The 20,741-nt window shown below is 41.3% G+C and overlaps 1 protein-coding gene across 1 annotated transcript in view; it reads right to left on the minus strand.

Annotated features, from left to right (window-relative positions):
- Nucleotides 1-20,741, minus strand: part of LOC109463911 (glypican-5-like) — a 48,684-nt gene that overhangs the window by 22,215 nt on the left and 5,728 nt on the right. Inside the window, exons 3-6 of the mRNA XM_019760803.1 lie at nucleotides 14,057-14,751; nucleotides 9,828-9,944; nucleotides 8,961-9,091; nucleotides 1,559-1,679 (exon numbers count right to left, since the gene is read on the minus strand). Coding sequence (XP_019616362.1) covers nucleotides 1,559-1,679; nucleotides 8,961-9,091; nucleotides 9,828-9,944; nucleotides 14,057-14,751 — 1,064 coding nt within the window. The remainder of the gene's footprint in view (nucleotides 1-1,558; nucleotides 1,680-8,960; nucleotides 9,092-9,827; nucleotides 9,945-14,056; nucleotides 14,752-20,741) is intronic.

The following is a 20,741-nucleotide window of genomic DNA, read 5'->3' on the forward strand; positions in this document are numbered from 1 at the left end:
CTCCGGTCCAAACAGAAAAGACGATGTTAAAACCTCTTTAAGAACCTCTTTATTTCCCGGCTCTTGAGACTCTTGTAATTTGTATGCAGCTAAGACGGTAATCTCTTCTGCGCTACAAGAAAGTCCCTGCCGTCATTCAGTCTTATTCTATCAGCTCCTTATTGTCATTTGTTCCTGGAATTTTCCAGCGTCTTAAGTCGAGTGAACATGCCAGGAAACCCCAGAGCCCCGTAGACTTCAAAGCCTCATCCCAATCCTCCTGTGGCTGTCTGTCAGGTGCTGAGTGAATAATAAATACGCCAGCCTGATGATTCATTTATGATCTGTCCGACACACCCAGACTTATAATACCTGTACGACCTACTTCTCAAGCTACAGACTCTGCCACTTTTCTAGAAGGGAGGAATTAAAAATTCAGTTCCTACCTTGTACTTACTTGTTCCCTACCAACCTACCACCATCTATTTGTTTTGGAAAGATGTTATTAATCTTCTGTTGAACTAAGAAATAATTGTACAACATCCAGATTCTAATGGTTTCCCATCCCCAAATAATTCAGTCACTTACTCCATTATTTTTCAAACTTTCACGTCAGCCACTTTTCTAGAAGGGAGGAATTAAAAATTCAGTTCCGACCTTTTACTTACTTGGGCCCTACCAACCTACCATCATCTATTTGTTTTGGAAAGATAATCTTCTGTTCAACTAAGATATAATTGCATAATGTCAAGATTCTAATGGCGTTCCATCCCCAAATAATTCAGTCACTTACTCCGTTCTTTCTCAAACTTTCAAGTCATAACCTTCACCCTTACTTCCTACCAAATCACGGTCTACATCAACTGGAATTTTCCGGTTTGAGATCCTCATGAATGTTTGATACTCGCCGGCACCACGCCCGCTATGCCGTGACCTACCACGAGACTATTCAATTTGTCAATTTGGGCAGGGAAACAGACACAACTGTAGATTCCGCCGATATGACAAGCTTGGTGTTGAATTATCCATGTAGTCTACAGTCCATCCATAGTAATGACTTTGTTAGTTTTGGAGATAAGAAATCCACTATAACTAACAAATTAACTTTAATAACATATTAGCTTAGTATCTCTTCTTCTTAGATAGCTTTGATTTGATTTGCATTGACATAATACAAAATTATCACAGTAAAAACTTTGTTTCTTTACATAAACCCTTCATTTTCGACTAAATATTGTATCTTATGCTTTTGTCATTAACAAAACCTCCCAAATGACCTTACCCAAGGCACCCGACATCATCCACCAATCAGCACGGAGGATTGCGAGGTCATAGGTCGGACTATGATTCATTCATGGCCATGACAGAAGGGCTGGCATGTATTATTCATAAGGTTTAGATGGATACACTTCCATTTACATGACGGATTACCGAATGCTTTAAATATGATGTTAGATTTGACAAATGTGATCTTTGTTATTGGCTTTCCGTGGAAACAAATACAAGAGAAATATTCAGGAAATTTCTACCATTTCGCTTCAGTTGGACTAAATTCATGATACAGTACTGTGGTTCTCACCTCTTTGATGTGTTTTAATTTGTCGATGATGTTGACAATGGTGGCATCTTCTTTGTCTACTCTCAACTCGGGGTTGAATCGCTGTGCTTGGAAACCGTTGTCCACAACAGGGATTGTATATCTGTAAAACATAGGAGATTTGCAAGGGTGGGTGTTTGTATATGACAAGGCAACATGAGCAAAAAAAATTCCAGTCTAGATTATAAAAAAAAATTCCAATCTAGATTTAAAATCATAAACATTTGTTGAAGACCATGAAAATTACAAATAGTATACAAAGCAAACAAGACATTCTATTGACAAGAGTTGATGTAGGGATCTGACTGTTTACAGACAAAAGGACAGTCAACATAAGTCTATGGCATAACAGCTCCCCCTAGTAAACTGTGGTATGACGGCAAGCATATCTCGTCTTGTGAATGGTGATGACGCCAGAAAACCTTCATAGGAAGACTATCATCGTTCGAAATTTGGACATGGTAACATACCGGTTTCAGCTTTTTTGGTGTTGTTAGTAAAATATGGTTCAACTGGTAATGACGGGGAAAAGTATACAAGATGGTTTACTTGTATAGTTTATTATTACTCTGGCAGAACAGTTTTAGTAGCAGAAACATGCAAAGAATTGAGAAGAATTTGTATGAAATGTCTTTCAAGTTATAAACTGAAAGTACAGTGGGGGTGGAGTCATGTCATAACTGGAGTCAAAGAAATGGCAAAACAACACAACAGGTTAATCTGAAGATGGGGGTTTGTGGAACATAACAGTATTGCGTACAAATTTTAGAAATGGTCAATAGTGCCACCTAATGCATTACTGCCCCCTAGTGGAACCGGCAATCACTGCACCCATGATCTGGCAGTTGGATTGCTGTTTGATGTACATAAAGTGAATTCTGCAAATAGGGTGTGAGGGAGATTACAGAATACTGCCCCCTAATGTAGTATACAGAATACTGCCCCCTAATGTAGTACTGCCCCCTAGAGGAATTAGAAGTTAGTGCACCCATGAACTATTTCAGGCTGGTTGGATTACTAGTGAAGTAATACCTGGCAGCTTACATAACATTGCAGTTGACTGGTGGCCCGATAGGAGGCAAGGCAGTGCCATTTTCCATCATGTCACCAATAATACTGTAATATACATCTTAACTGCAAGGTGGCATTTTTGTATCATCATTTACTTAAATAAATGGTTTACATTACAATACATGTACCTGATGCCACCATACATAACTGCTTCTTTGTGAAGCAAGATGCTAAGATGTGAATGTTCTTTATTGCCTTCGAAAAATTCTAAAAGAGCTTCAAGTAGAACATCAATCTTAGGTATTTTCAAACATTCAACTTGTGCAAAAACTACAGATTTTGTTGGTTCCTGGGAATGATGGTAGCTGACTTGATCCATAGATACCCATTGGCACATTTGCTGGCTGCAATACGCATCTCAGCTGCTAGATGGTGCTTTTGAACCACCATATTTTTCACAGTGCAGAAAAGAGCAACTTGACCCTGTAGACACCTCTCCCATTTCCCCATATAACAATGACTACATTGTATAGAGTTTTATAAGTTAGGTTATTTCACCTACAATGTATCTTTTAATCTCTGTTCTATAGTCTTTGGGATTTATCAAATAATCTGTTTTCTTATCAAACAAACTTAAAGCTTCCTTCAAACTGTCTCTTGAGCACCAGAGAAGTTGTGGCAGAACATTCCAGGCGTGTATTTTTACGATTCCACCATACCTGTCTAGTATATGCCAAACATCCAGACAGAGAAATGCTTTGATCATCTGCAGGGAGAATATTGGCCGAAGTCCCAGTCAGTCGTGTAGGCGTCTACAAACTTTGTGCAGACGCCTGCAAAAATGTTTGTGTTTGGGGTCACAACATGATTCAGGGGGCAGATTGGGATGGAAATACATCCAGGGTACTGGCACGGTGTGGTGGGAGAGGGCCGGGCAACCGGTGATATCACTACTCTGGAATTTCTGACAGTTCAGTTTCGTCAACATACATCCACAAACATTCACCACAAAAAAGACAGATATCTAAATTTGTCTTTCTAATGTACATTTATTCAAGAACAATGTATCATCACGTTTCCTTCTTTTGGTTTCTTATAGAGGAAACGCATCTTCAAGATTTGGAGATAAAAGTGACACATTCACCATAAAAAAGACTTCAAAATGATATCTAAATTTGTCTTTCTAATCTACATTTATTCAAAGAACAATGAATCATCGTGTTTCCTTTTGATTTCTTATGCAGGAAACCTACATTTAAGATTTGGAGATAAAAGTGACACATTCACCACAAAAAAAGACTTCAAAATGAATAAATTTGTCTTTCTAATGTACAATTATTCAAGGAACAATGTATCATCATGTTTCCTTCCTTTGGTTTCTTATGGAGATGACTCACCTTCAACATTTGGAGATAGAGGTGACTAGAATTGTGTGCAAAAGAAACCACAGATTTCTTGGTCAAGGTTAGCTGGTTCCAGGTCATACACTGCACATAAATACATTGATATATTAAAAGTCACTGGGAAAGGCAGTCTGTACTAGTTGGGTTTTAGCATTTGAACCCTACCCACCGCAGCTTAGTGGAAAAACAGATATAACAGTGGGGCTCAAGTGCTGCTAACTGATCTGTAGTTTTGGAGTAGTACAACCTTTTGGAGTAGTCGTTAGTGCGCTGGTGTCGTAAGCTGGCTGCCTGGGTTCAGCGCTGATTACACGGGTTTTCCTATTTCTACTCGCTCCAAGTTTCACAGAGACAAACTTTGAACTATGATTCAAATAACACTTGTCACTTTGAATTTGGAAAGTTCTTTTCCATATTTCAAGGGCAACATGTGTTACAAACACAGCATTTCAACTTGTTACTTCAAGTTTTACATGTCAGTAATGGTTATTCCAGGCAACAGATCTTCCAGATACTGTAATTCCTCACTTTTTCACTGTACTAACATCTTTTATGTTCACTGTTTTCAATGTCATCTCTGTACAGTGAACTTATCATTACAGTTAACAAACAATTCCTGAAGTTTCTTATTCCTGTACCTGTCGCCACCGTGAACATATAGTTCCGTGAACATGTCCCTTTTTCTCAGACAGTGAAATTTTGCTACTATGAACATAAAGAGAATTACAGTAATAATGGCCCATTCCATAGGAATGTCATGACATGTCATCTGGAGATCTCAATCCAGTAAACGACTTGGTCTGAGTACCGGTGATATGTAAGAATCACCGGCATGTTCTGCCTCTACTTTAGATTGCATGCCTTAGCTCTGACAGGGGACATTCCGAAAGTCACTCAAGGGAACCGAGATGAAGACCTCTCCGACCATTCAGTTTTATCAATAACGTTCTGCCGATGGCTAGGCATTTTTACACGACCCCTATGACAACATTTGAAGACCTTAGCTAAGATGCATTTCATCGCACTGGTAGTTACGTGTAGCCAAAAGCGGTTGTCTTCGTTATCACCGCGTCTCTACTGACAGACGGTGTCCGAGCGGAAAGACAGAAGTTGCGTGCCCCCTGAGCCCCCCCCCACCTTATCTCTCATCTCCAACACGCACCGCGATATCCCCTCGTCTTCAAATTGGTCGCAAAACATTCGCGGCATGTCTGGGTTAGCCATGGAGATTTGCGAGGCAACGTTCGACGTATCATCATCCACTTATCTGTGGGTCTCGGCGAGGGGAATTTCTGCGCTGAATGATGGCGAGTACGATGCCCTTGCCGGCTACGATCGCTAATGCAGCGGCCGTTCAGTGAGAGTCCGGGGCGGATTGATGGCAGCCGACCGTTCCTGATAGATGGAATCACGCTCACCAAACCTTATCTAGGCTGGGATCTTCCTGTTTGGTCGCCTATAAAAAGCTTGGCCTGCGGCTCTGAACGCTATCTACTGCACCCTTTTGTGATTTGTCGCCACTCTTAGAGCAAATACCCCGTGGCCACTTTGGAATACCAGATCACTTCATACACGTCCAGTTACACCCCCCTCCCCAAGCAGAGAAGCTTGACCACTTCATAACTATAGAGTATTTGACCATACCGGTATCACCAGCCAACTTATCTACATAAATACAAAGTACGTATTGTGCTGGGTTCCCCACTTGCTATTTTTAACCTTTCATGAATCAGCAAAAAATGGAACATGAAATAAAAGTTTCCAAAGTACCCCTCCACAAAAAACTTCCATTCAATGTCAAGTGCTTTTACTGATAGACAGCAAAGAGCAGTTTCCCCATGAAAAAGCAGGAATAAAAACTGACATGAAAAATTCATTTTCAAACACAAGCACCTACAAACTTCTTTCTCTGACTCAGGTTAGCCTAATCAATTTTCATCTGTTCCCTCTTTTCCCCTTGCCATTTTCCTCGAGCGGCCTGCCGTAATTCTTCAAACGCATTTATTGATAACCAAACACGGTCTAGATGCATTTTTACTGCCCCCGTCGACCTATGACCCTGGTTGTAACCCCATAGGAGCGACATGACAAGGTTGGTCAAATCCCCTCACACTGTAGCCAACCTCTACCCAGCTTTCTATCCTGTCGCTCAGACACTCTGGCGTCTGGACCACTCTAAAAACCTCTTCTGTCGAGCTCCCTTATGATAATCAAATTTGTTCAGAGTTGCCGTGCTCCGTTATTGATACAACTGACGTAGCTCAGGCCCCTCGGATGATTTCTGCTCGTATGTTTTTTGATTGCTTATTGATCACATGTCCCCCTTTCTTTACGATCATGACATCATGATCCCATGTCTAGACATATGTCCAGAACTGATTGTTGCTAATAAAAACAGGCTATTCCCCACCAAAATGATCATGCAATTGTAAATGCGATTATGGCAAAACAAGAACCACACATATCACTTTAAGGAAAACATATAAGCCCAGCACAAAGCCTATAATTTCTCTGTAGTATAAATTCTGAATGTGTAATTATTTACATAATGTTGCAGCATTGATTTTCCAAAACAATATTCTGTTTCATCGAATAATCTCCCCTAAATTATCAAAATGGCATAATCCACTTCACGGTAAGCAATCATTCTAATAAAAGCCAACTTACTTAAAATTTAAAACAAAGTCTGAGCCTGTTTTAACATACAACTTACTTACACCTCATGGGCATATATCTTTCAATGCATGCAGAGAAAGGAAGACAGCACTTTGCAGTGCCTGCATACAATGGCCTTCAGTGTAGGTTGTTGAGAGTGTAGGTAACAATCAGTCACCATGTGTGTTATCTCTCCAGGCTTATCTCCCCCAACACAGGGCTGCCTGCTCTCAATACTGTACGCCATAGAGCCACTATTAAGCCGGGCTGCGACCTTTGATAATGTCCGATTTGGGACTGGGGACAAATTCGTTTGGTTTCAGTTATGGTGTGGGTGAATTGAAGAGCCGGGGAATCATCGATTCTGCATACAAATGTGGATTTTGTTCCAGTTTTTGTGGTGGCCTGGGGAGATTCGTACAGGGAACTAAAATACATGCGACGTGTTTGAAGCACCTTTTTAACACTCTCTACCTTTCTAAGACTAACGTTTCAGAAATAGGTTCGAATATGGAACAATTATTGCAATAACTAAGGACTAATCAAGCACTTTTTCTGCCTTCTAAAAAAAGTCTTTCCAAAAATTGAAATGACTTCAAATCAAAATAAAGAAACAATTTTAATTCTTATTAATCAGCTGAATATTTTTGAACAAGTTCTGCAAAGTATAATTGTAGGATTTAAACAGTTTCTCAAATTGTTTTCCCACTTCTAAATCCCTTGATTACAGAACTGTTCCAAAGCCTTGGATTCACTACCTGCTACCTGATACAGGCCGACATGTTGTACCGCAAATTAACTTGTCACCTTGCCACACTAACACGGTCTCAGACAACCGCTAATCAGCCGTACTAATTAACAACTACAGCTCGGGGACTTCCCCAAACTCCCAACACAAATAAATATCTCCTTCCAAGAGGCCATTGCTCTGTGCCGGGCGACCAAGGAATGCGGCAGGGCCACCTTCTTCACTACCTTTTGTTCCCCATAGAAACTTCCGTGTGATACTTCATAGGTGGGTTACTGGGTAGTGACAGTGGCGGCAAATATTTTGCAGGGTTTGTTTCTGTGCGGGGGTGCAGAATGTTGGAGAGAGGCCAGTTCATGGCAACAAAAGGCTGGTAAAGGTCGTGCAGGGGTCACCGCTGGCTACAGGGTACATGATGGAAAAGAGGATTAGCGACTTGGCATCTAATCAGCAAAATGTCCTGTCTTCCTTCAGGTTATAATGTGCCTGAAACTTGTTTTGCAAAGTGAACAGATGACTTATTCAAGGGCAATTCCATTTTTGGGAGAATGACTGGCCAGAATTTACGGTCTGATTCTGTGTAACCTTGGGTTTTCCTTTCCCAAAATTAAAAACATTTCACGCTAGGTCCTATAGCATACATGTACGCACAATTAGTATATAGTATACCCAATTGATACAAACACTCTTCTTTTCCCTACAGTGTACACTACAACATTTTCATTGGCAAGTGAGATTTGGATTGCTGCCATACCCAGCTGCTCTACCAGTTTTTCTTGTACTCTGTGGATCTCACTCCAATTAATTTCTCCTTCTACACTACATCACAGTAGTCTCACAATCCCTCCTCATATCAATTTTACTTCAGACATTAGCTACATGAAACCCGGCAGTAAGTTACACTGCATAACCCACCAGGCATCATGCCGCAGGTTAATCTCAATTAAGCCTTTGTTTACGCACAATAAAATATTGTTGAAACCAAGTGTAAAGGTTAGAGCGGGGGTTAGAGTCTGTGTACAGGCAGGCGTGTTTACCCACGCCAACAGTACTGCACAGAGTTCGCCTCACACCAGTTTACTGTGTGTAACCAGTAAGTCTGTACCAACAGACCCAGACACACAGGAACGGTTTACTCAACATGTACTTGTCCAGCCAGGTTGTGTTGACTGTCTACATATCACAGCCCACGACCTTTCTATTTTTCAAGGTCAACAGCATGGGAACACAGGAAGCTGTCAGTTCTTGTGATGTTAGCCGTGAATGGAGAGGGGGGAAGCTATCTTCTCAATCAAACTCTGCAGGTAGCTTTACCTACTTCAAAAGAAAGTGGATATTTTGGGCTTTTTCTCCTGTGTGTTTCTTGTTTGAACACGCGGCGATTTATGGGAGTTGAGTTTCTCGCTCACGTCGTTTAAGATTTATGGGCGGAAGGTTTCATGTTGTTAAGATTTGCTGAGCCAAACTTTGTTGCAATACAAGAAGCTGGTGACAGGAGAGGTGGAAGGAGGGTGGCGTACTTCGGTCTGAACGTTGACAGTTGAACGGGAGAACGTGTTCGACCTACCTTCCGTAGCTGAGGCCGTTCCAGCACGTTTCTTCCTCACCCGGTCTCACCGCGAGGCTGTCGTCGTTGCATATCGTTTCCGCCAGGTTACTGTAGAAACCTTTCGACATCGCTAGGTGTCGCACAAACGTCTGAAAAAGGTCAAGGTCACAGCGTGAAATATTTTTGTTTTCCAACAATCAAAATTATCTCAGTTTTTTTACATTTTTATCTACCGCAGGGAAGTCATGAAAGTTTAACAACATCATAAAATGGCGGCTACCAGCACTCTCTCTATTTACTTATCTCAGTTACTCAAACTTAATCTTGTTCTGCTGCTCTCGTGACAAGTTTATCCCTACACCGACGCTATCTAATGGAAATCTAGACCAGGGGAATGTACCTAACGCTTAGCTGCATGGGGGCTATGGGACAAACGGACCCTCACTGGAATTCTTATCAAAAATGACAACGGTTTCAACCACTACAAGACAGCTTCTTGTATTTTTCTGTGGAAAACTTTGTCATTGTAAGAATTTGAAAGGCGTCATCAGGGTTGGACAAGTTTTCAAAAATCCATTTCCACTTGCCCGAACCAATTTTTCACTTGCCTAAACTATACATATTTCTATGAACTTTTACTACCACCAAGGAAAGTATCTTATTTTGGAGTTTATAGTGCTGAATGTTTCATTTATTGAAATAAGGTGGTTTGACTTGCTCCAAACACTGTAGCAGCTATACTTTGCATCCAGAAAATTTACTTGCCTAATCGGGCAAGTACAGGGGGATATTCACTTGCCCGAACAGTGCTTTTACTTGCCCTGGGCAAAGATATCTACTTGCAAATTTTAGGTGACCGGTGTTGTTTCCTACACAGTTCCATACCTGTATGTGTTCGTATAAGTTGGCTGGTGGTTTGTCGGCTCTTCTGACTCCTCCTGTCAGCACAGGTTGTGAAGCTCTCCTATTTCTCTGTCGCGGTTTTCTGCAGGCCTTCTGTACCTATAGGTGGGGAGGGGGGCACGATTGTTACACTGTTTTCATTCACACTTGTTTTGTGATGGATCATACAAAAGTAAGAACTAACTTTTCTTCGTACATAACAACATGAATGATAAGAAGGACATACGACAAGAACACAAGAAACAAGGCAAAAATAACATGAAGTTAACCAGGGTCAAAGCATAGGAATATTTCAGTCACTGGTTACAATATACCAATCAACATGATAGAGTTGAGTTCAATCTAGTACTACTGGTATTCAACCTAGGCCTTTAATTATAACGTTTATAAACTTTTCCAACAAATATCAGATCTAATTATGGGCACTTGTTCTGTAAATAGCAACAGTTGAACTAGATCAGCGGGACCACACTTGGGGTCTAAAATGCAAACCGTGCCCGCGGACGATAGTCGTTTTGTTGTGTCTACTTTACCCAAGTGACATATACGTGGCATGTTACAAATGTAGCACAAATAGCACCACACCACGCCAGCAAGGCTCTACTGCTGTATTTATAGCCAAATAATGTGTTATTATTAGGTGCAGAACCTTTATTTTCAGACCCCCATCTCTGGGCTAAGGGCCATAATTCTTCTTGACAAAACTACATGTCTGGCAGTAAGATATCAATATTTTATCTGGTAGTAGAGACACACACAAAGTAGCAGTGAACAGTTGGACTGACTGTCCCTGGTCTAATCTCTTGTGTATTCTAACATCTTTCATCTTTAATCCATAGTTAATCCCTGCCCACCTACATTGTGTGTAGTGTTACACGGATATGTCATCAAGTGGCTAAGCAGTAGTCCTTTTTCTAAGACAGTCAGTCTACTATACTAGTACTACAAGTACTGGCCTAGATGCCTTCCGCTAGTTGGAGTTTTCTGGCCTAATAGTAGACCAGGCTGAGAAAGCATTGTTGTAAAACCTACCAGTACTCTTTACAGGAAGTATTTTGAATATCTAACATGATATACAAGTATGGTCATAATTTCAACCTCAGCAAAACAATGAAGAAATTACTGATATACTTTTATACTGGTTCTGGTCTGTTTCTAGGAGAAAGCAATCAAAATCTGGATAAGATCTTGATCCAGCAATTTCTGGAAGGATTAAATGACTATCAAAGTAAAGAAACTGGGGCAAAATCATGAGATCTAGCTTCCTTTGATTAATGACTGCCCTGCCCAAAAATATTGCATACAAAGAAAGATTTCATTTCCTGACGGTTTTTCCGTCTTGCCAACATTTTCAAGGATGACTACTTGGAAGACAGGAAGCTCTAAAGATTTAAAGCAGATTTTGAGGCTTGGCCAACCGCCCAGGAACTAGTTTAGTAGGAAAGGAGGAGGGTTCCTTTTTCATGGGGGATATGTTAAATTGGCCGTTAACTTAATTTGGAACACACAAATCAGCTTTAATATTTAGCTGTAAAAGTTTCTGTCTGTGAAAGATATAATTTTATCCTTGGGGCCTGAAATGTATACTGTCCCGTAAAAAATAGTAAAAGCTTGAATGTTGCAGTAATGTCGTCTTGTTTTGAAACTATCGCAACCGTGATATCCTTTTTATTAAGTTCATATATACAAATATAAATGCTATTAGTACTAGCACATTTTTTGCGTTGCAGAAGCAATATAACTTGTAATAGAACTTGGATGATTATAATGTTTCTCTTACCTTAGCTATAAATGGGTCAATGTATCCATTTATTAATACTTTCATACTACAAAATTAATGTATTCAACTCCTAGCATCTTCAAAGCACCTTGTAATAATGTATACCGTTATCCTGGGTTCAATGTTAAGACTTGCAGACCCTAGCAGAAATCCCTTGTGTAAAAACTGCCATCCTCATTATGCGAAGTCCTTGGTATCTGGAAGGTATCATGCAGGTAAGGGCCGACTCTAAACCCTGCTGTACTTGGCTGTTACTGCCCCCCTCCCGACCTCGCCTCCAGGCTACAGCCGTACCCTTGTCCATGCATAATTTAAAGCCCATTGAGTGGCTGTAATGTCATAATAAGTCACCCTTACAGTTCCCATATCCCAGCCCTGAACCATCTTGCAAAGTTCATCAATGATTCAGAAGGACTCCGGTAAAACCTGCCATTATGTGATTTGCTCTCCATTTTGTTTGTCTTTTCGGGTCAATTTAGAAACATTGAAACCTAAGAGGGAACCAAAAACCAACATTTTTACAATGGCCTTTGTTGTTGGCTTTGTTCTTGTCCTTTTTGGCTTCAGCTGTTCGGTCTTTTGTCCTGGTATTTGCCTTTCTAACAAAGCGTGACCAGTATTGTCACCTGCATTGTTCCGTTATGAACAACCGATACATCACTGACTAGAAGTGCACAGCCAGGATTGCCCAGTCAGCTTATACTTTATTGATAATATCTGAATAATGTGATTTGCAATGTCCGCTTCTGCTCAAACAACAATGTCCCGCCTGATCCAGCCCAATTGGTTTCCGAAATTGATCCAAAAAACGACAGAAACAAGCTTTGTCATAGATTCAGGGGTCAAGAATCCATCTTTAATTCATTTCTTGGATCCTTTGTATTCAATATAGAAGGGTCTAATGCTTAGTTGGGTGACAGATTATCGTTATTCTTCTCAATAAACATTTGTCACTGCCAGATCTCATTGTCAAACAAAGAAGCCAGACATCCTGTACATTCCGTTAGAAATCTGAGGGCATGCAAGGTTGCCTGTCGATGTCTGGTTTACCCAAATTGGTCTCGATGTAGCTCAGTGGAAAAAAAACTGATTCCTAATTCTACTGCACAATTTACACTTGGAAACAAACATCTAAGATGTATTTCTACTCTTAGTGGTTGTATTCACGGCAATTTCCTTTCAAAAACAGTCCCGTTTCCTTTCTCCTAGCACACAGATGTAGCCAATATTGTTTCCTACAAACAAACCACGGGACTCTAGACCAGAAGAATTAGGACACACAGTAAGTAGTCTGAGTTTGCCAACTGCCTTGTTAACTCCCAGTAACAATGATTTGAATGAATTTATCCTTTCTGCATTGTGTTCAACCACAAACTTTGGTATCCCTTAGTCTTCTCAACAATTAATTTCAATTTTACAGAATTTCTTCCATTATATTTCTCTTTTTCATGAGTGGCAAGTGCTCCTGGAAGAAAGGAAACTGTCCTGTGTTCAATTTTGGCAGCCTGTCATCTTAATTAGTTGGAAACCCGTGGCCATCTGGTCAGACACACCCCCTCCTAGCTTCCCCCTCCCCACCAAGCCTCTGTTTTAACCATCTGTTCTCCTTCCAATCTTCCACTTCTCTTCCTTCCAATCATTTCTTCCCTCCCTCGCATTTACAGGTGACTACCAGATGATTATACCAAGTTGTATTCTGTACACCTGGGTGTAAAACTGGTTATGATACGGAGGAAGCTTTTTTGGTGGTTCCTCCCCTGGGTATTTGTAGACCCAGGGAACCCAATATCCTACCTGTAACCCATAACCTGGTGCAAATTACACCCCACCCCTACTGTGGAACTGAGGATCAGACAATTTTACGCTTTGGCTACTTCCTTTACAGGAGTAGATAGGAATTCTTTCAGGAATCTACAGTTTCCAAAAACTGATTGAGACAATCAGAGAAAATGTACACGTTTCCATCTATCAATACAATCTCGATCCATAGGCTGTGTCCCTTTCCAAATGCAATTTGAAATAGAAGGGCGATTCTGTCCACTATCTGATATTAATAACATGGACAGCATTTATCATGCAAAGGAGAGATGTCACTGTTCATGATGATATCAGAATTATCTAGTAAATCAAATGAAAGCCACTACACGCCACTAGATATTCTGCAACACAAAGTATGAAAAGTAACTCCTTGGACACTGGTGCTTCCGTATTGATAGTTATCACTTCCATGAACATTTTTGGTGTTACCTGTGGATGCTGCATCTATCATTTACACCTTTACTGGAACCTTTTCGTAAAACTTCTTGTCACCTGTTCACTTTTTACTTCCCATGACCCTGCTAGGTCAATCCCTATACTTGCAGACCAGGCAGGCCAGTTATGGTTAGTAGACCTGGAATACGGAAGAAAAACGAGGCATGACATACGGTACCTTTGCTGTAAGACTGGGTCCGTTCTGCATGGCGATCATGATGGACTCGGAAACCTTGTCGGGAAGGGTGGCCATGACGGTTTCCACGCTGTACATCCCTTTCATGCCCTTAGTCAGACTCTGCATGACGTCGATGTAGGAATTCCAGTGCGGGTTGATATCCGTTACGCTGGCCAGGCACCCGCGCATCACGTTCATGCAGTAATTTCCACAGGGCTTGATGAGCGGCTTGCCCTGGCAGTGCGAGCAGTACTTGAACTTGAGGAGCGCCTTGGTGCAGTCGCGTGTCAGGACCAGATGGTTGGTCGTGTTCACCACTTCGACGCCGAGGTTCAGCGCCTGCACGAAGACCCGAGCAGCCGACAGCGAGCGCTGCAGCTGCGTCGAGATCCTCGTCGGGAGCTCGCCGAATGGTAACACTTCCCGCTGCAAGTCCATGACGCAGTTGGTGTAGTCCGCGCTCATGTCCGTCATCTTGGGGTTCAGTAACCTCCGGTACACCAGCGGGAACAGCGTGTCGAAGAAGTCCTTCACGCTGTCCGTCACGCTGAGCTCCGCACCGTTCACGTAAAAGGAAAGTTTTCTGTGGAATCCTTCAATGAGTGAGTTGGCCTCGATGGCCATGTTCTTGTACACGTTCCTGAACAGATGGTGTGTCTCGTTCTCCGACTTCTGAATCAGACCGTGGAATTGTTCTGTGAACAAAAAGACGAAACATCAACAACAGTTTATTTCAAGTGCATGTATTTATATCTTTATTTCTAAGACAAGTTTCTGCCTACTGAAAAATGCCACACTATATAGGGTTACCTGAATCAAACTTCGATGTGAAATATACTAGATTTGCGACACAAATACAAAATCATAAACCACCTGAACTAAACAGTGGAAATATTTTCTTCTTGCATGTATGAATCAATACTTTAATTGTATAGGTCTGAGAAACGATTAATCAAATTGGAGCGTCATAATAATGAACGGTTGCAAATTTCAAGATTCCCAAAATGGGCAAATCCACTGTGCAATTTTCACGCAAAATTCCTTTGTCCAAATAAGAGATCCACATCCGTCATGTCAGCAAATCATCGTCTGGTCTTCATGCCATGGAACGGGATGGGGTCTGGCTGGGACAAAGCCTTGCCAGCAAAAAAGTTTGGTACGGATTCAATCTTCCAAGAAGCCTTTTCCTTATGGCTTCTGAATACCAAACTTCAGATTCAAAAGATAAGGAAGGGCACGGTCAAGTACGGAAGTCCTGGAAAACTTCTACAAGAGATTCCGGACTGAAAAGGTCACCTATAAATCTCCACATGCATTCACCCTTCCAGAAAAGTCTGACCAAATGACCTTCAGGATTAGAAGATCAGGGATAACTTTTCAAGTTCATGAATCCCCTGGAAAAGTTCAGCACGAGATTCCGGGATGGAATCAGACTTGACCTGAACTGTGACCTTGGAAAGACACACTAGACAGAGGGGAATGACCTGTCTGATAGGAATGTGAACAGGAGAAGTGCAGCACACTAGGAGGCAATTCAGTCCAGACTAACCTCAGGTCAACCCCCCTCCCCATTCCCCTGGCCTCTCTCAGGGTTACAATTTTATAAGTCATTTCAATGCAGATAATTGGCCTCCCCCCTGTTTAATGCCCAACCTTTCTGTGGTCCCCCTAATTCCCACAGAAATTATGTCCATATGTCGACTAGATTCAGAAATGCTGCATTCACGAACATGCTATGTTCCTGAAAAACTCCTTTCCACCTCTGTTTTGGCAAAAACTGGTATCACGCTTTTCAACTTATCGTTTGCTACATTTCTGAGAGTTTCAGATGCTTGTTTGTAGACATACTGTTATAAGACAAAAGGGCAATCAAAGAAGAAACAAAGGGGCATGACAGCATTGTGCCAAGTCTTCAAATTAGCAGTCTAAAAATGTAACAACACTTTCACACATCTACATTTATCTGTAGATACATGTAACTTAGGTATGATCCTAATTCTCCTAATCACAGAACGTTTAACTGGTCCCAACAGCACCTTGGGCACATTTGCTCGCTCGTCTGCGACTAATTTCCCTGAGGTGAGAGGTGAACTCCTAAACATGTCCATAAACTTTTGCGGTAATTCTTCAGACTCTAATCAGGTGTACAGACATTTTGTACACCATACGAAGCTTCTATAGTTTCTGCCTAAGCTTGTGCAACCCTCTAAGTAATTACAAGAGAAGTTTTAATTCAATTTACTCCCTTTCTGATGTGACTTCATGGGTGCAGCTGAGTTGAATTAGCCCCAGAGGATTCTGGGTTATCTGGTGAGATAAGCGATGACAACAACAACAACAGAGCTTCTCTCTCTCTGCTCTGATTTCTGAGCTCTGTTGTACCAACCAAAACAGAGGCAACTTCCTAAAACAGATACCCATGGCGGCTAAGCCTAAATCAAAATACATCAACACTCCTGATGGTCCCTAGATAGATACTGTTACAGTAACCAGGCGCCACACACTTCAGTTCTTTCTCAGTAGACTACAGATCCAGCCATTCTTCTAGATTATGAGGGCTTTACTTCTGATTCAAGTCCTTATAATAAGATACTACTTAGACATAACATTTCATATTCCAGTAATGACATTTGGAGATTATGAGCCCTCTGAGAGATGCATGAGGAAAATCCTGACAGATGGTTTGAAAAATCGCTAATTCCTGACCCTGAAATGACTGCATTGCAGATGACTGGAGATTATAGGGGATTTGGAGAAGAATCTGAACAAGAATTTGTTCTCTCTTGTTGCGTGAAAGATTGGATGGGTACACGGGCCACTGACGGACACATGCCTTCAAGCCAAGGCCATCCGATAACCTTGGAAATCTATTAGCACAAGCCATCCTGCATTCTTAATTACTCTGCAAAAGAATGTTACACGTTGCCTGTTTTATATCAAAACAGGGGTCATATTTTCAGTCAAATCAATTTGCAAATTAAAATATGGGCAAGTTTTCTCTCCCTTTCTGATATTTTGGGTGAGTAACGTTTCAAGATTGAAGGGAGGAGGGAAATCTTAGCCGGTAAGCGGATGCTACTAAATAGAGATATACCGCAAACACACAAGCTACCGAAGTACAAACTTCCGCTCGCAGAATGCGTGAGGAATGCAGAGACTTGCTGGTGATCCCTGGTGAATGGAACTGTGCAGGCTAATCCTTCCACACCAGCATGCCATAACTACAAAGGTTCCACCCCTTGCACATGTTGCATGTTTTCTGGTTCACTGACTTGTCAGGGAGAGGAGAGCCCTCTGGTCTCCCCCTTCTGTTGCTGCTCTGTAGCCTGCTGGTGTGTGTTTGTTTTTGCTTCCTGTTTCTCCTTGGAGATTATTCTAGTGGGGTCTTAATGCAGGGCGAATGTCTCCAAGGAAGGGGGATTTGCTTGAGACATATCTTTAGCATGAAGTCATAACAACCCAGGCTCTCTGGCTAAGTGATCGCCTGGAATAGCATCAGTCAACAATGGCAACTGCTTAGACTTCTAGACATTTTCTTCAACTTCTTGTTTACTAAAAGAAATATCTTGCCTCTTACATTTCCAATCAATAGCTCATATGAACATTATGTTAGTTACAACTGCGCGAAAAAGAATTGTACATTGCTAACCACTTAGCCAATACTGAGTGATTTCTACTTCTAGCATTTCCTGTGAGTGTTCTATACCCTACATTTACCATCATATATATTGTGTAATAGCTTGTCTCAGTAAGTAGGGACGCTTTCCTGTACATCGTGCCCCAGAAATACCCTGGAATGCCCCCCAATCGCTCTCTGTCACATCGATGGTTACACATCGGCTTCACACCCTTCACAAACAAAAAACACAAACATCGCGGACACCCTACCCCCAAACTACCCCGGACAGTTATGCTAATCTCTTCCTCGACTTTTTGTCCCGGCGGTAGTTAGACACGGCAGGGTTTTCACGTCCACGGTATTCGGACAAGAAAAGACTGGTGTGCAATTGAAAGGGAGCGGTTAAATGCTCACTTTCTCTTTGTCCCGCTCAAACAATTCAATGTTTAAGTACAGAAGGGTTTGGAAACAAGCTCTTTTATCTCTGACCTGATGCCCCCCTCCCACCCTTTTCTCCAAGATGTTTGTAATGCAACAAGCCACTACATCAGAACCTATCTTTTATTACTGTACAAGTGATTGCTCTATACATAGCTACTGTATCTACCTGAATCACACAACTCAAAATAGAGACAAAACTTCACAGAAATGACTGCCGAAAACCCCCGGTTGCTCATAAATTACTTGGTGTTGGAAAAGTTCAGTAGAATAGAAAGTAACATCAAGCTATTCGAGATCAAGAAACCTAAACACTAACAGTATGAGGACGTCTGAGACGGTTACTAATTTACAGGAACTGAACAAAGACGTTACTACAAAGACATGAGAATGGCCAGACGCTGGCAACAGACATAGCCTGCTTTCCTGCACTGCAGGATTGTGTATCTATCGCTTGGCACAACCAGAAACAAACGCCTGGAGCAAAATTCTCCGTCTAAGACCAGGCTTTCATGTATCACACCATGGCTGGCAGCTATACGACCCTGGCTGCGAGTATAATACCATCTGCCAACGTTTGACAGGACAAAAAATGAACCGCAGCCAAACTATCAATCTTTTTGTGCACAAAGTGGAAAAATAATGATTGGCAAAATCTCCACCATTGATTACCTTTACCTAAGGGTATTATTTTGAATGGAACTTGTAATTCCATGGGTGTAATTCCATGGGTGTAACAAATGTAACAGCAGCAAACCATTGCTGTAGATTGTAATAACAATTTTTACGTATAACAGTGTCCAGTTTAATTCCGGAATTCCAGTTTAATTCCGGACTAATTCCCAACCTTACGTCTAGATGGGCTAATATTCTAAGATATAGGTAAAAATGATGTAAGAAATACGTAGCAGCCATCGGTGACCCCTTGGGAATTAACCCAATTCTGCAGAATTCTGCAGAATTCTGGGAACTGGAGCCAGAATTCTGCAGAATTCTGGGAACTGGAGCCAGAATTCTGGGAACTGGAGCCATCTAGACGTAAGGTTGCTGAGATATGGGAATTAGTCCGGAATTAAACTGGAATTCCGGAATTAAACTGGACACTGTTAAAATTAATCGGTGACCCCTTGGGAATTAACCCAATTCTGCAGAATTCTGCAGAATTCTGGCTGCAGTTCCAACCCAGTTCGTGAATTGGGTTAATTCCCAAGGGGTCACCGATGGCTGCTGTGTATTTCTTACATCATTTTTACCTATATCTTAGAATATTAGCCCATCTAGACGTAAGGTTGCTGAGATATGGGAATTAGTCCGGAATTAAACTGGAATTCCGGAATTAAACTGGACACTGTTGTATTAGTACCATTACGTGTACTTTTTCCTACGGAAATATTCTATTTTCTTCTCTCCTCTCTTTCACTTTCATGTTTCGAAATACAGACCAGTGCATACACTATCACTGGTAGTGTGGATGACTGAAATTATATAAACTTATAGTCAGTAATAATTTTGTTTTGACTCTTCCAAGAGAAGTGTTCCTCATTTTCTTTCTAATGACCTTTGAAACTGTTGTTACAGAAACACTCTTCAATTGTTTGCGTGTGTTTGGGGGATCAAGACAATTGTTGATGAACAAGTTTGGCCAGTAATCCAACAAAACAAACACTTTGTCTTTCACCTAGCTTGGCTCGATTTTCCATAACAAAATCTATTAGCAGTCAGATATGCATAATTGAGCTGATAATGATATCATTAAGCTGTGGAAAAATAAACGCCTCTGAAAGCGCAAACTCCCTGTGGACTAAACAAGTGATCCCCGACCATATGTATGTTCTGCTACCCTGACTACTGTGTTTCCAAACAAGGGTGACCGTTTCATTTTGAAAGAACCAACCACGAGGCTTGTCCAATATTGAGACTTCCCTTTCCAGTAGTGTTCTGTCTGGTGGCCACGAGATTTGTGTCGTTTTGCTCTGCTGCACAGGGGTCACACGTTGACAGATGTGGCACTTATGTGTTAGGTCATAAACCATGTAATAGCTGATTGAGGCCTTTCTACCAGCTAAGCCAGCTATTATACAATGCAAAACCTTATTTACTTTAAAAGCTTTGTCATGCCTCTCAATATCCAAATAAACACACCACCTAGTACTGTAATTCACTTTATGTTCACGGTAGCAAAATTTCACGGTCTGAGAAAAATGGACATGTTCACGGAACTATATATTCACGGTGGTGACAGGTACAGGAAAAAGAAAGTCCAGGAATTACTTGTTAACTGTAATGATAAGTTCACGGTACAGGAGCGACAGTGAAAACAGTGAACTTATCAGTACAGTGAACAAATCAGGAATTACAGTACTAAACATGTCCACAAAAATTGGTCTGAGGCACAAGATTGTAGCAACTGTTCCGGATCAGGTAGCCATGTTTTTAGTGTTTCCGAACATCCAGATGTGCAAACTACGAAACATTCTCACAGTTCAATAAGAAAACGCACAGCAAAGTGTGACTTTTCTACACACACTCAGTGTTCCACTTTCTTAGAGAACAAAATACCTTCTTTCTTCCAGTTCCAAACTTATTCCTATTCCTCTCTACAGGAATGTTTTTCCAACACGACTTCCG

This window comes from Branchiostoma belcheri, unplaced genomic scaffold, assembly GCF_001625305.1.
Source record: "Branchiostoma belcheri isolate BF01 breed outbred unplaced genomic scaffold, Haploidv18h27 scaffold13, whole genome shotgun sequence".
NCBI lineage: Eukaryota > Metazoa > Chordata > Leptocardii > Amphioxiformes > Branchiostomatidae > Branchiostoma > Branchiostoma belcheri.